The sequence below is a fragment of the Pholcus phalangioides genome, unplaced genomic scaffold (assembly GCF_987345545.1).
Source record: "Pholcus phalangioides strain wild (caught in Gottingen) unplaced genomic scaffold, Ppha-v1.0 ptg000007l_1, whole genome shotgun sequence".
Lineage (NCBI taxonomy): Eukaryota > Metazoa > Arthropoda > Arachnida > Araneae > Pholcidae > Pholcus > Pholcus phalangioides.
In genome coordinates, this window is record NW_028301600.1 from 40443946 (window position 1) to 40459287 (window position 15342).

A 15342-nucleotide genomic window follows, 5' to 3' on the forward strand; every position below is an offset into this window, starting at 1 on the left:
TTACATTTTGCACACTTCGAATGTGGTTTGTATAATGCTTACGTATTCCTATTGAAATTTAATTTTCACTTTATCTCAAAAACTAGAGCCTATCTGACAAAACTAATGTTAGATTCAGAATCAGCGTCCCAATATTATCCTAAAATAACTGAAACATCCAAAGATTTACTGTATCTATTTATAATGCAAACTTCCAATGTGATTTGTATGCTGCTTATGTATTACCAACAAAATTTAACATTCATGTTATCTCAAAAACTAGAGCCAATTTGACAAAACCATTGCCAGATTTGTAATCAGTATCCCAAAATCACCATAAAGACACAAATTTTTTTTGGGGGAAAAAAAATCACTGTTGAGCAGTGTAATACAATGTGAGAATTTTGGGCTTTGGGTATAATAAGTACTCAATGCTTCAATGACCTGAGTGACAGGCATCTTCAAATTCATGTGATCAAATTCAGAGGACCAAAATCTGTATTTATACGATTGGTCAAGAACATTTGAGCTATCTGATTGAGTGTTTAATTCCTGACACAGCTGAGGTGCAATTTTCTTTTTTTTCTCAGTACTGGTGACAAACTAAACAATATATGCTTCTCGTAAACACTCCTGAAAGGAACTTCTAATAAATAAGAGCATGTTGGGAAATTATACATTAACCCTTTTCACTTTGTGATTTTCTGTGAAAAATGTATATTCCACAAATTCAATTACAATCACAGATTTTTTGCAGCAATGGTAGCAACTATTTAGTGAATTTAGTAAGAATTGTTTCAGAATTGGTAGATCAATAAATGTGATACGTAATGAAATTACACAGAGGGTATAATATAAGCTGGGCTACAGTACGAAGCTACTGAAAATGAAAAATTTGTTACGATAAAAAAAATGAAATCCACAATTTCATGCATAAAGTCCAACAATGTTATGTCTTTAAAAAAAATTGTTTAATGTGATGCTCATTAACCACAATGCACCTGGTCTGTAATTATTAATGCATGAGTGAAAACTGTTTTTTGGCCTCCAAACACAAGCAACTTATTTATTTTTGATGGACCAAAGTATTATAAAAGCATTCAAAGTGTACAATACCTGACGTTCATTTACTCAAATTTTAGGGAACAGTCTTCTTTAAGGACTGGATTGTAGTCACAAAGCAAGCTACATTATATCAAATCATAGAAGAGTTCCATAGTAGTAAGTTATGAAGTAAAAATATATTTTTCAGATTACAGAACATTGAAATGTCATAGATTATATGCAGTCAAAGCTCAGTTTGCAAACAATCTGGTTTAAGAACTTGCGTCAGTTTACCAAAGCTTTGATTTACAAGCCGAAACAGAACAAAATTCTGAGAGGAGAATATCTGAAAAGTCTACAGCTGCATGGCAATTTCAAAACAAAAAAACATGGCCAATTCACTTTTGCTCCAAATAATATCCTACATCACATAGTTCTCATCAACAAAGTTTAGCAGCAAGTGACTTACAGAACCATGGATTCAGCTAGAAGGAAACTGTGGCCAGATTGCAATGCAGGCAGAAATTTTGGGGGCTCTGGCAGATTATAGACAATAGTAATGAAACCAGACATGGCTCTGCCTCTGGCCCCTGTATGTGTGATATAAAGCTCATTCTCTTGTAAGGTTGGGACTATCTCTCTACAAAAAGGGTGGACTTGAAAATTGAGAATAAGATAGAGGACCACAGAAATGAACTCGGCAAAGGACTATAAACAGGAAAGTCTTAAAGTATGGGGACCAGGCTCAGGGACCTGAGTTGCATAAGGAGTGTCCTATCTTGTTTTCCGTTGCATAGGGAGTGTAATAAGATCTGATACTATGGTTTTTGAAAAGTAAAATAATAGGCTGGTATTTCCAGCCAGGTAAGAGTTGCTTCAGAATATCTCTTTGCCCAGAGGCCTATGCCGACAGCTATGACTGCAACAACTTCAGCTGCAATAATAAAAGAGGAATTTTGTCTTCAGAGGAAGGAATTTATCTTAAATTTGTGAAATGTTTGCAAAATGGAGTGATATGTAAGGCTGCGGTTATAATGGAGAGAAGAGGTATAAGAGGTACGAGAATTGCAACTACGAGGAAAACAGAGGTGTGGAGGAAGAGACATCTGTGCATAGTAAAAGAGGAGTAGGATAGAGAAAATGGCCAGAGGGGTTCTGAACAGGGTTGGGTTTTTGACATGACAAGTGTCAAAAGCTGGTTTAAACTGTCAAAAACCTAAATGAATGCCTTTTGATAATGTTTGGAACACAATAGGTATATAACATGATGATAAACTTACTTTTTTGCATATTACAATGTTTTATTTTCAAACATTAATTTATTACTATTAAAACAAAATGTTAATTATAATTTGCAATTTTGAATTTTTCAATATAAGTCTAGACATATAAAACATAGTTTTGTGGTTCATTTTATCTAAGCTACTGATTACCTGTGTTCAATTTGCTAAGTGGAATAGAACCGCTTATTCAAAATATGTATGATAGGGGGCATCACAGAGTTAGGTTTTAGACTTCAGAAACTATAAATCAGTATTAAAACAGTCAAAAACTTATTGTCAATGTTTTCAAATAGTTTTTGTAACCTGATAGATAAGTTAAATAACAAAACACTTACTTTTATGTAGATTAAAGGCCTTTATATTCAGAATTATAATTACTGAAGAAAAATACTAGTTTTCTGATCCACCCAAAATTTTATTCCATATAAAAATTCTCACAAAGCATCTGTTAATACACTAATTAGACTCATTTATTTTCCCTAAAAATTTCTTAGCTCAGTGTGTATAAATTCACAGAGTTTTAAAGAATATTTTTAACCAAAGCAGAGCTGATAGGCCTTGATACCCAAAGCATTTTTTTTTCTTGTTTGAATACAGCTTCAATTGTATAACCATTGCATTATAAATGCTAGTAAATATACCATATCATAGTGCAAAAGTAAGAATAAGTTTGACTAAGGATAAATTATCAGAGTTTCTTAAGCATCATATACAAGCTAGCATTGTCAAATTAAATGACATTTTAGTCTTACAATTTAGAATTTTGATCTCTAGATATATTTCAATGTTATGCACAACAAGAGTATGGTTTTAAGTATCAGTGGTTATCTAGATAATTTAATAACAGAAATCACCATTACATATATGATGTAATAAACCTTTTTTTACACACTTATCTGTAGTAAAAAGAGTACAGCAGATGGTTTATATCAATGCACACATATATAAACAGTTGAAGAAATTTTGGAAGGTCAAGAATCATTTTGAATCAGAGAATGTAAATCATTCCATAGTTTCCTCTTCCGTGTTTATGCTATGCTTTATTCAAATTGTATATTTTGTAAGAAAAAAAAAATATTTTGTGCAAAATAATTTTGTAGAGAGTAGACAATTATTTTAGAATAATATTAAATATTTATTCTTTGTATAACATAGTCACTTTAAGCATTACATGCAATTAATTTGCGTATTTCCAATGGGAATTTTTATATTGAAAAGGAATATTTGAGGTTTTCGACAAAGGTTTTTGATGTGACAGTTTAAACCGTCAAAAACCTGCCAACCCTGGTTCTGAAATGTAAGGGTGTGATAAAAAAAGGGAGAAATGGACCAATAAACAGATTGAGGTAAAAACAAACTGGATTGTGCAAGTCACACACCTCGTTGAGTGGCCTTTTTCTCTTCTTTGTCTTGCTGCTAGAGTATGTGAGGTGTAGAACAAAACAATACAATTGTTTTTATCTCTAGTCTCTTTTACGCACTCCCGTACCTCATAGTCGCCTCACTATATGTTCGGCCTAAAGCTTCATGTAATAATACCACCTTGGTGAAATAAATGCATGTTGAAGCATAAACATTTTTAAATGCAATGCCATGTGGCATTTAAGAAATATTTTTAAATACCAGGAAAAATAAATCACACAACACAAAATTTTAGCAAGACACAGACCCAGTCAGGCTCAAACTGAATCATTCAGTGGGAGAAAAAAACAAAAAACAGAAATTTCAGAACGAAAGTTATCACCAGATGTGTTTATGGAAGAGAACTTCCAGGTTTTTTGTTGCTCAGCACTCATAGAATTGATAACACTGTACTTACAGATACGATACTAATATGTATAATTAAATCAAGTTTTTATTCATTACTGATCTCTTTCATATTTTATAGTGTTAGTTTAATTTCTATTGGTTTCACGTTATGCACTTCAGCTTAAAGTACGGTAGTAAACACTAGAAATTTTTAGGTTCCCAGGAACAGATTAATCCATTTTATATTGATTCATATAGGAAAATTAGTTTCAATTCTGGTTTATGAATGGACTTCAAGAATAAATAAAACTATTAAACCAAGGGTCAACTGTGTTAACATAAAGCTATCAAATAAGTTACGTGAGAATATTTTTGCTTGATTAAAATCATATGAACATTTCTTTAAAAAAATGCAAGGAACATAAATGTGAAGAAAACAATGAAGTACAAACCTTCATTAAACATCATTAAAAAAATGAAAAAAAATATGACAGCATGATATCCCATTCTTTTTCTGTAACAAAAAAAAGAAAAAAAAAGAATTTTAACGTATAAAACAAATTGTCTGAAAAAACTTTAGTTTATATATATGCAATCAGAAGGAAATATCATTTGGTAAGTATATATACTTACCAAATGATATTATATTATTTAACTTATATATATGGGTCATTATCACGAAATTGGACAAAAATGAAAAAATATGTATATATCAAAAATAAATGTCAACCGAAAAATCCACAAAAAACTTAGGGAAATTTCTTTACCTGCTGATAAATAAAATATATTCAGCAGCAAAGTTTATTCAAAATTAATAGTGAGAAAAAATTAATTTAGGTTTAACCATGTTAAAAGATGAGTAAATCTGAGATGTGGCATTTTGTTTTTTTTAGCACTTTACTTGATAGAGCCTATTTATGCTTGACACTAGCAACATGTTCCATCTATTTGGTTGCTCATCTTCATTTTGGACAACTGGATGAAATCACTGACATGAGTGAAAACGTCAATTACGTATGATATGATGGAGGTTTCGAAACTGAAGTTTGGCATTTTCAATCTAACAGACTCTTTCAAAGAGGAAGGTTTGTCATGTTCTCAATACAATAGCATCTGTACTGATGGAGCGCCATCTATGCTTGAGACACACTAGGGATTCCCTGTCCAAAAGTGAAAGAGATAAATTTCTAAGTTATGGCATTTCAGTCTTCTGCACAGACAAAATTTTGCATCCAAGAGACTATCAGAAGATTTCAGTGTTGCTATGAAAGAGATCATTCAAATTGTCAATTTCGTAAAAGGAAGAGCCATTTTCAAAAGCAAATGCTATTGTGTGAACTGTGTTTGTTTTGGATAAGTTCGAAAAAAAAAAATTGTTCTCTTCAATGAAGCTATGAAAGTTTTACTTCCATTTCCTAGTACATTACCTATGTGAAGATAGCTTTTCTATACTTTAGTCATGAAAATTAAATATAGAAGCAGATTACAATCAGATCATCATATACAGTCAGCCCCCAGTATTTGCGGATATCCATAATTCACACAGTTTCCGTATTTTTTTTTTCCTTTATTGGAAAATCTTTTTTGGCAACACACACAAATTGTCATTCATGTGTTTTGTTTACAAAATTTGAGTTGTGCATGTTTAGGATGACTTATTTTTTGATGACTCGCTAATGTCATTACTGTCATCACTAGAGCCATGGCAGCTCTTACAAGAGAAATAGTCACCTCGGGTTGGATTAACCTTTGGCCACAATGTGCGCTCCAGGACACAACTATTTCTACAGAGCCAACTGAAAAAATTACAAAAGACATTGCCATGTTAGCGAAAAAGGTGGGTGGAGAAGGATTCAATGATATGGATGTAGAAGTCAAACAGCTAATTAATATTAATTCAGAGGCATTGACCGAGGATGAATTAATGCAACTGACTGCTCCGCAAACTGAAGCAGTACCAGATGAAAATCAAGATAAAGAAATGAAAGACAAGTTCACCATGTGTAACATAGCGAAAGGATTTCACAAGTTCAAATCAGCAATAGATTATTTTCATGACATAGATCCCTCCATGTTACGTTCTTCACATATAGAAAAATTTGTAGAGGAAGCCTTGTCAACATACTCCAACATACTTGATGATATGCAGAAGAAAAGAAACAGTAAACAGAAATCACAATGTTCTTTCAAAAAAACATCAACAATCACTGCACCCTCTTTTACATTCTTTTCTACCCTCTGCATCACCCTGCTCTTCTCATGTTCAATAAATGAGATATACAAAAAAAGACTATGGTTTCGGTTATTTGCAGATTTCCCGTATTCGCTGTCACCCCTGGAACGTAACCCCAGTGAATACGGGGGCCAACTGTATATGAGATGCTGCCTTTCAAAATACATCAACAGTTATACAAGGTCAAGGATCACACTGATGTGAAAGTTTTTCTTAAAAGTTATTTCATAAAATATTTTGATTTTCTCTTTATTCATATTATCTGTTTTCTAGCACTTTATTTTGTATACCCTCCCATTTTATAAATTAGTGATTACCTTTTGGATGCTGTGGCACAATAAGTCTGGGGGGGGGGGGCACGATGATGATGTCAATACATATGAGATCGGTCGACTCAACCTTTGACGCTGGGGGGGGGGGCAATTCCCCCCCCCATATCTCCACCCATGTTTCACAGATTTAATGCGTTTGGTAAAAAAACAAGCAAACTCAAAATTTTAATACAAAAAGTAAAGCCCAATGATATCTGTTGGTACAACATCTATTATTTTGAATCAGCAATTAGGGCAAGATTTTATACAAAAAATTATTCCTCTGTTTTTTAATTGTGGGAACCCTAGTACCACATTGCAATGCATTCAAAATAGTGCAGTTTGGGTAAGTTTAGCTTCCTATATTTTTCTGCAATGTTTTTTATTCAGAAAATCTAGAAATAGAGCAGCTTTCTTTCTGCACTGTATCTAGGGATTAAATTTAAGTCTATATTTACCCAAATGCCTTCTAGGAAATCAAGGTAAACATCTACATTTTTACACTTACCCAAAGCTTTAGTCACATAAAGCAAAGGAGGTTAGTTACACATGACTTCCCCTTCCAATACATTATTCTCGTCTAGCCACTTCACCAATTGCCTTTTGATATTTATTTCCAAAATTTTTGAGAGGGAGCTCATCAAACTCACTGGATGATAATTGGACACAGTTTCTCTACTACCATTTTTAAATATTGGAACATCATTAGCAAGCTTCCAATCCCTTGGGATGTCCTCAGCAACACTACTCCTGTAAATCTGTGCCGCTGGGTCCCGATAGTTCATTAGTAAATTCCCTAAGGACCCTGGGATAGATATCTGGTCCTGGTGCTTTGCTTGTGTTAACTTGATGAGCTAATTAAAGCTAATTAATCTTAACGAGATGAGTTAATTGATGGTAGTTAGGGAAAATTGAAATAGTTTATAAATATTATATAATAGTAGTAGTGGGAAAATGAGCAGAAAAATAAAGAAAAGTAAGAGGCTACAGTGAATGTAAAAGAAACCTACGATAGTATAAGAATGTAGGTCAGGAGGCAAAATTTTGGGTAATAGTGAATCGCATGTGATGGGAAAGTTTAATCCTAGGAGACAGACTGTTGAATTTATGGGAAAAGCTATATTTTGGAATGCAGTTGTATGTAGTCGGAGATAATGAGAAAATATAATAAAACGGGACCCTATAGTCCGTTTCAGGTTAACTTTGCAGTGAAGAGGAAGCTACGAGGGAACCGCATCACTCGTTGCTATGACAACGAAAGCCTCTTAACCTATGTATCGATGCGCGGCCTCGGTAAGGTATGGCTGATTCTCGCCAATCACGCAGAAAAAAATATTTTTTACGTGTAACGTAATGCTTGTAGAAAAAATTGCAGTCAGTTAGTAACAAAAAATTAGCTAATGGAAAAAAAAATCATTGTCGATACTTTCAGAAATTAAAGTGCGGTTTTTGAAATCATTTTTTTTTATTGAAAAGTATCTTAGTAACTCCTATTAACCCGATTTTCACGTTTGAATTTGGTAATAGCCCCAATAATAATAAAAATGATACGGAAAAATTTAGAATTCCTTTACTCACTTTTCTTGCCGAAATTTCCGTCGCTCACCCACCCAAACGCACGGTATACGTCGATGCCACTTATTATCACTACAGTTTTGGTCATTTTTCACGGATTCCCATTCTATGGAATCCTCACTTGACGTTGTAGAACTATCTGATTCTCTATTACTTATTAATTGTTGTTGCTCCATCAAGCCACCTGCAATCCAAAATTCCTCTTCTTTTTCAATAACGTGCTTTATGCATTATTGCCAAAAAGAACGGAGAACGTTCTAGCGTGTCTATCTCTGGTGAAAAGAAAGATACACTGCAAGCCTAAACCATTGTGGGTCTCTCTCTCTCTTGCTTATTTATATTTATCTGGAGATACACTGAAAGGGCATCTGGAGGAACAGCCTCTGCTGTGGGGGAGGAAGTTGGTGTGGGTGAAAAAAGAGACATTACTTATGTCAACACCCTCCGCTATCGGCTATTGGAATTCAGAAACCACCCCTATCCTACGAACACGGCAAGAAATAGATATAGAAAAAAGGGGGGGTCTGGAACCGTAACCTACCCCCATAAAGAGAGCCTCTCACAACGGTATCGGCGCTGTCGTGAAAGAGGGACACTTCCTGTAATCTATGAGTGAATATCTGAATTCGTTGGAGGTTATTTTCGCTAGAAAAAAAAACCTGATTGAATATTCGTCTGGGTGTGTAGGCCTATAACTACATGCAAAACTGAATGAAAAATTGTATCGGAAAAAATTCAACAAAATGACGATATAATATATATATAACTGTACAATCAAAAAAAAAGCACGATAGTAATATTGGCGGAGAAAATTTCTTGGAAATCGCGCCAAAATGTTCTTGAGCTCGCCATGGATTTTTGATAATGGTAACCAATATTTTTCTAATTCAAAAATTTTAAACGAATATACATTGCTTCAAAACGGTATTTTTTCAGTATCTTTTTCAAAATCATAAAAAAATTTGAAATATTCTGTATAAATGATCATCAGAAACCTCCGATGTATGGGAACTATATTTTGCGGCGAAGGAATACACTCTCTACCTTTCTCTCCACTGCAAAGTTAACCTGAAACAAACTATAGTTGAGAACGTTAGGTGGGTAAAATAATATGCATGTCAAGCTGAAGACCGCGGCACTGGAAATCTTATGAAAAATAAGATAAGGCTAATCTTTGTCGCTGGTCAAATGCATTGATTTACGAAGGAATGTGCGTCTAGACGGTTTCTATGGACGTGGAACGGATCTAAATTAAATGGTAGGGTCAAAGGTTATGGGAATGTGAGATTTTCCCAGAGAGGGAGATGAGCCAATGAAATTATGTTTAATACTAAAAAGTGGTTCAGACGGGAAAAGAGAATTTCAAGATGAGCAAATGGAAAGTCTTGAAATAGCACAAAAAGGCAGAGTTGAAATTATCAATCAAAATATAAAGAGATTTTAACAGAGAGAGTGGTAGGTTTTTGAGTTAGATCAGAGGGATAGGGAGTCGGAATCTTAGGACAGAAGGATGAAGTCGAAGGATGGGTGGACAAAAAGCCTGAATGGGGTAAGTCATCCTCGCTTATTGTCATGTTTTTAATATAATCAGTCCCCCACATCTCTGTAAAAGTTAATTATTAATGTGCATGTACCTGTGTAATCTGTAATGAATCATCATAATGATGTAAATAAATTCAATGTAAATTTAAATGGGAGTATACGTATTTATTTTCAAGTCTCTCAATAAATTCTAATTAGTTTAGAATTTTGTTTAAACCTGGGTTATACAGTACAACAAGGTTGCTGTTCACTAGAGAAGGAGACCTCAAGTTCTGTAGGAAGTGACAACGCAATGGGGGAGAGGTTAAGATTACTGGCTTAAATGTATTAATAGGAACTGGCTACCAAGCGTACGGGGAAAGTCAACACTTTCACATAAATTTTTTAGAAGATTTAGAACCTCCACGTCTTCCACTTGAATATCATTGAGGATTTTATTACTCCATGCAACACCTGTATATTGAATATCATTATTTCCATTAAAAACCGACGCGAAAAAATCATTGAAAGCACTCACTACACATGCCTACATTGATCTCTAACCTAGACCCTTGTATCGAGGGGGGGGGGGCCAACTGTCTCCTTACATCCTTTATTGATGTATCTAAAAAATGGTTTTTGGTCAGAGTCAATGTTATCTGCTAATCTAGATTCAACTTACTTTTCACTATCCCTTACCACTTTCTTCAATGCTCTTCTTTTATCAGTAAACAATGATAGGTCACATCGTCCACTTTTATAGTCTCTGAATGCTCTTTTCTTTTCAAGATAAAGGTTACGTATGCTATGCGTGAACCATAGAGGGTGGGTGTACAAACACGTTTGTTTCGTGTTTATATGCCGCCTGGCAGTCGAGTGGTTAGGGAACTAGCTTCTCACTGTGCAGGTCTGGGTTCAAATCCCGGTTCGGGCATGGAGATGTTTACTAATACACTGAAGAGCCAAAAAAACTGGTCACCTGCCCAATATCGTGTAGGGCCCCCGTGAGCCCGCAGAAGTGCCTCAACACGACGTGGCATGGACTCGACTAATGTCTGAAGTAGTGCTGGAGGTAATTGACACCATGAATCCTGCAGGGCTGTCCATAAATCTGTGGGAGTAAGAGGGGGTGGAGATCTCTTCTGAACAGCACGTTGCAAGGCATCCCAGATATGTTCAATAATGTTCATGTCTGGGGATTTTGGTGGCCAGCGGAAGTGTCTAAAGCCAGAAGAGTGTTCCTGGAGCCACTTTGTAGCAATTCCGCACGTGTGGGGTGTCGCATTGTCCTGCTGAAATTGTCCAAGTCCGTCGTAATGCACAATGGACATGAATGGGTGCAGGTGATCAGACGGATGCTTACGTACCTGTCACCTGTCAGAGTCGTATCTAGACGTATCAGGGGTCCCATACCACGCCAACTGCACACGCCCCATACCATCACAGACCCTCCACCAGCTTGAACAGTCCCATGTTGACATGTAGGGTCCATGGATTCATGTGGTTGTCTCCATACCCGTACACGTCCATCAGCTCGAAGCAATTGGAACCGAGACTCGTCAGACCAGGCAACGTGTTTCCAGTCCTCAACAGTCCAATGTCGGTGTTGTCGGGCCCAGGCGAGGCGTAAAGCTTTGTGTCGTGCAGTCATCAAGGGTACACGAGTGGGCCTTCGGTTCCGAAAGCCCATATCGATGATGTTTCGTTGAATGGTTCGCCTGCTGACACTTGATGGCCCAGCATTGAAATCTGCAGCAATTTGGGGAAGGGTTGCACGTCTGTCACGTTTAATGATTCTCGTCAGTCGTCGTTGGTCCCGTTCTTGCATGATCTTTTTCCGGCCGCAGCGATGTCGTAGATTTAATTTTTTACTGGATTCCTGATATTCACGGTACACTCGTGAAATGGTCGTACGTGAAAATCCAAATTTCATTGCTACCTCGGAGATGCTATGTCCCATCTCTCATGCGCCGACTATAACACCACGTTCAAACTCACTTAAATCTCGATAACCTGCCGTTGTAGCAGCAGTAACCGATCTAACAACTATGCCAGCCACTTGTTGTGTTATATAGGCGTTGCCGACCACAGCGCCGTACTCTGATTGGTTCCATCTCTCTTTATTTGCATACGCATGCCTATACCAGTTTTTTTGGCTCTTCAGTTTACTAACAAATTCTCTAGACAGATCATGCTGATCTCTTGGGAATACATCAGGATCACATTATTAAAAATTAAAAATAAATGAAAAACAAAGGGTGCAAAACAGAGGACTTCGTACTAAATTCTTTCCATTAACTTACCACCCCGACTGATTCCAATCGGTCTTCGAAAACTTCTGCTAACCTTTCTCTCAAAACATCAAAGTTAGTTCTCTGAAAACAAGGAACCAGTCTTTTGTCAACCTTACCCGAAGAAAAGTTGAAGAAAAAACTAACGACATGATTACCACTGGAAGAAAATTGGTCCACCCACCGAAACATGTTCAACAAGATCCTCAGAACTAGTAAGAACTAAATCTAAAATAGCATGAATGAACGTCAGGGTCTCTGCCACTGGACTTATCCCGTTGCCGAGATCTCTTCCAGCCCAGCTTCGTGACAGAGTCTGGAACAAAGTGAGTGCACCTAACAGTCTGAGTGTGTAGTTAGTGTTGTGTATGATATTTCAGTGCTGCCATCGATACTTCAAATTGTGAGTGAAGTGTAATGATTGAATATTTGTAACGTTGTAGCTCTCCGTGGCAAGACTTTTTAACGGGGAGATCGGCTCGCATTCGCTCCTTGAAGTTGGGAACCACAGAAAACCAACTTCAGCCAACCACCACTGTGGGGTTCGAACGCGGATCCTCGCATCGCGAGTCCGTCACTATAACCACTCGACCACCACAGCGGCAATCTAAAATAGCAGTACCCCTAGTGGTTTCTGATATATGCTAATACAAAAAATTTTTGAGCACCAACTTAAGTCTCTCTTTCATACTGATCTCTAGCTGAAAGGTTCTCCCAATTAATACCCAGGTAATTGAAATCCCCTAGTATGACAACCCTCTTACACATTAAGGAAATTTCATCATGAAATTTGGCGATGTAGTTTGGATACCTATTCGGTGGATTGCAACAAACTCTAACAATAATTTTATGATGTCTTTTGTTTTCAAGCTCAACCCATATAGTTTCAATATCACTTCTCTTCACGTTACACTCTTTAGCCTTCAAACATGATTTCACGTATATAACACTCCATCCCCTTTCCTATCAGATCTATTTCTCAGGAGAGCATCGCATCCTGAGATGTGTAAGAAAAATTCATCCCCATCGTTTACCCACGATTCTGTAATGGCTAAGATCCAGGCCCTCCACAACTATTATAATTTCTAAAAAAACACACTATCACACATCTTAAATTTTTGTTTGTGTTTTAATCCTGGTTTTAAAATTAAAATGTTAAATTTTACATCCCCAAATTCTGCTTGATTCTACGTTTCTTAAATGAAAATTCTTATGAAAAATTTGTTAAAAGATTATTTAAAATTACGCAAGCTAAAGAAATGCATGCCAATTTTATCATCACGGTTTTTCGAATTGCCAAATTTTCATATTTTCCTTTTAGACAGATCATAGATTAATATATTACATATTTTTAAATCCTTTAACATTGTTTTTTCTCCGATTGACTGCTTTTAATATCTGAAAATAACTTCTACCAAACAGATTTATGAGAAACCATTGAATTTTAGAATGGCCATAATATTGCCAATATGCACCTTATTTCTGATCACCATTATTAGGTACATTTTCTTTTCTGAGTTTGTAATTTACACCTGGGGTAGCATTGATTTTACTTCTAGGGATCAAACTACACAGTGGATATGCTAATGACTCACGAAAGTCATGTCCTTATTCTGTAGAATTTTGTTTACTTACTGCTTTTATTTTAATGCATGGGAACAATCCGGGCACTTCCCTCTTGGGAAGTCAAGTGCCAAGAGAACCTCACAACAATTAGATCTGGTACAGATTTTCAAGAGTAAGCAGGTGCTTTTAGCTAGGTAGGTGTGCCTCAGAACAATCACTTTGTCTGTGGGGACTATGATATGTTAAGATGGCTCTAGACGTACTTTATGAAAATCATGCAAAATCTAATAGAAAAACTCAGCAACATGAAATTCAGTAGGCAATAGTAGGCTATTAGTTTCTCTTCTTTTGTACCATCATTATGTGATAATGATCTGATAATAATCAACTATACATTGAATATTGAAGGACCGGGCACTCTCTGTTTGGAATCTAGGAGAGATATCAAAGTGTTCCCGAAGGATAGGCACGTTTGGAAATTTAAAATCTCAACTATACATCATACATCAAGTGTTCTTAAAATTTTAGGATCTTCTATTGGATGGTTGAAGCTGAAAAACTATATTAAAAAAATTACAATTCGATTTTTTTTTTGGTGCCCCTTCCTTTTGATGCCCTATAAGCACGTACTTATTTTGCTGAATGGTTAATCCCTCAGACCAGACATGACCCAGGCTCTGTCCCTCCCATCTCAAAAGTCATGTCTCTACAAATATATAACTTTAGATAGCCATTACTCTCAATGAATTCATGCAGTTACACTGAATGATTTCTTGACATGATCATACATGTCATTTGAAACTCATCAGTACTTCACCAGTTAAACTTTGTGATAAAACAAGAGCCCTGCATATAATTTGTTTTCTCATCTCAGAAGCTATATCTTTTACCATGGTCAAAAAAGAAGCAGTCTGACCCAACTCTAATAGCATTAAGTATATTTTTCTATAGGATAAACACTATATACACCAAGAAACATAAAATGACTCCTACAAGATATAGTGGTATTAACAAAATTAAAACATTAGAGAATAGCAATTACCAATTAAATTTCTACTGTTTTAGGAAATCAGTGGTTGCAAAACACAAGCTATTTCAAGTTACAATGCGAAACTAATAACATATATATTGACAACAACATTTGGATCACAGTAACATGCAGACAGTGAATGTAAACATTGCATGAAAGGGAAGAAAACAAGAACCACGCCTAAAACCGCCGTTGAAAAGCATAATGTATTGCCATCAACTTTTTACAGAACTTTTTGTGGAAGGCGGCGAGAACATCGAGCTTATATTATTGGAGGGAGCACATAAAGTTATTCTTTCCTCCATGGAGGGAGCATCCAGTCGCCGCGACGAATCAAGCTTATATTACGGGAGGGAGTATGACGTCAGCGGTCTCCGCCTTGACAGTGCTGAGAACGGTGTCCCCAACATCTCCGTCGGAAGATCACGTGACTCGGTGAGAACAAACACGATCCCCATAGAGATCAATGTTAAAATTGCCGATTTTAGCATAGAAATGCGGACATTTAGTGGGATTTTCCGCCACATCAATAACTTTAAAAATTGAATTGAATTTTTGATTTTCGAAATATTGAGTTCGCTCAGAAATACGAAGCCCGGAAAATTAAATATAAAATAATGAGCCAGACCCACTTTTGAGGAGGATATCCATGCAATAACATTAATTTCAGCTTTTTATTTATATCTTCTCAAGCACGAAAATGAAAATTAATGTCTCCGTATTGTTTTACAATATTCAATTGCATCAATCCAGACGTAGT

General features: G+C 35.9%; 1 protein-coding gene across 1 annotated transcript in view; it reads right to left on the reverse strand.

Annotated features, from left to right (window-relative positions):
* The window catches only part of Cont (Contactin), a 51639-nt gene extending 36820 nt beyond the window's left edge, over window positions 1-14819 (reverse strand). The window contains exons 1-2 of the mRNA XM_089233214.1: window positions 14595-14819; window positions 4508-4569 (exon numbers count right to left, since the gene is read on the reverse strand). Of these exons, the coding sequence (XP_089089340.1) occupies window positions 4508-4562 (55 nt within the window). The 5' untranslated portion in view covers window positions 4563-4569; window positions 14595-14819. The remainder of the gene's footprint in view (window positions 1-4507; window positions 4570-14594) is intronic.
* Between the last annotated feature and the right edge of the window lie 523 nt (window positions 14820-15342).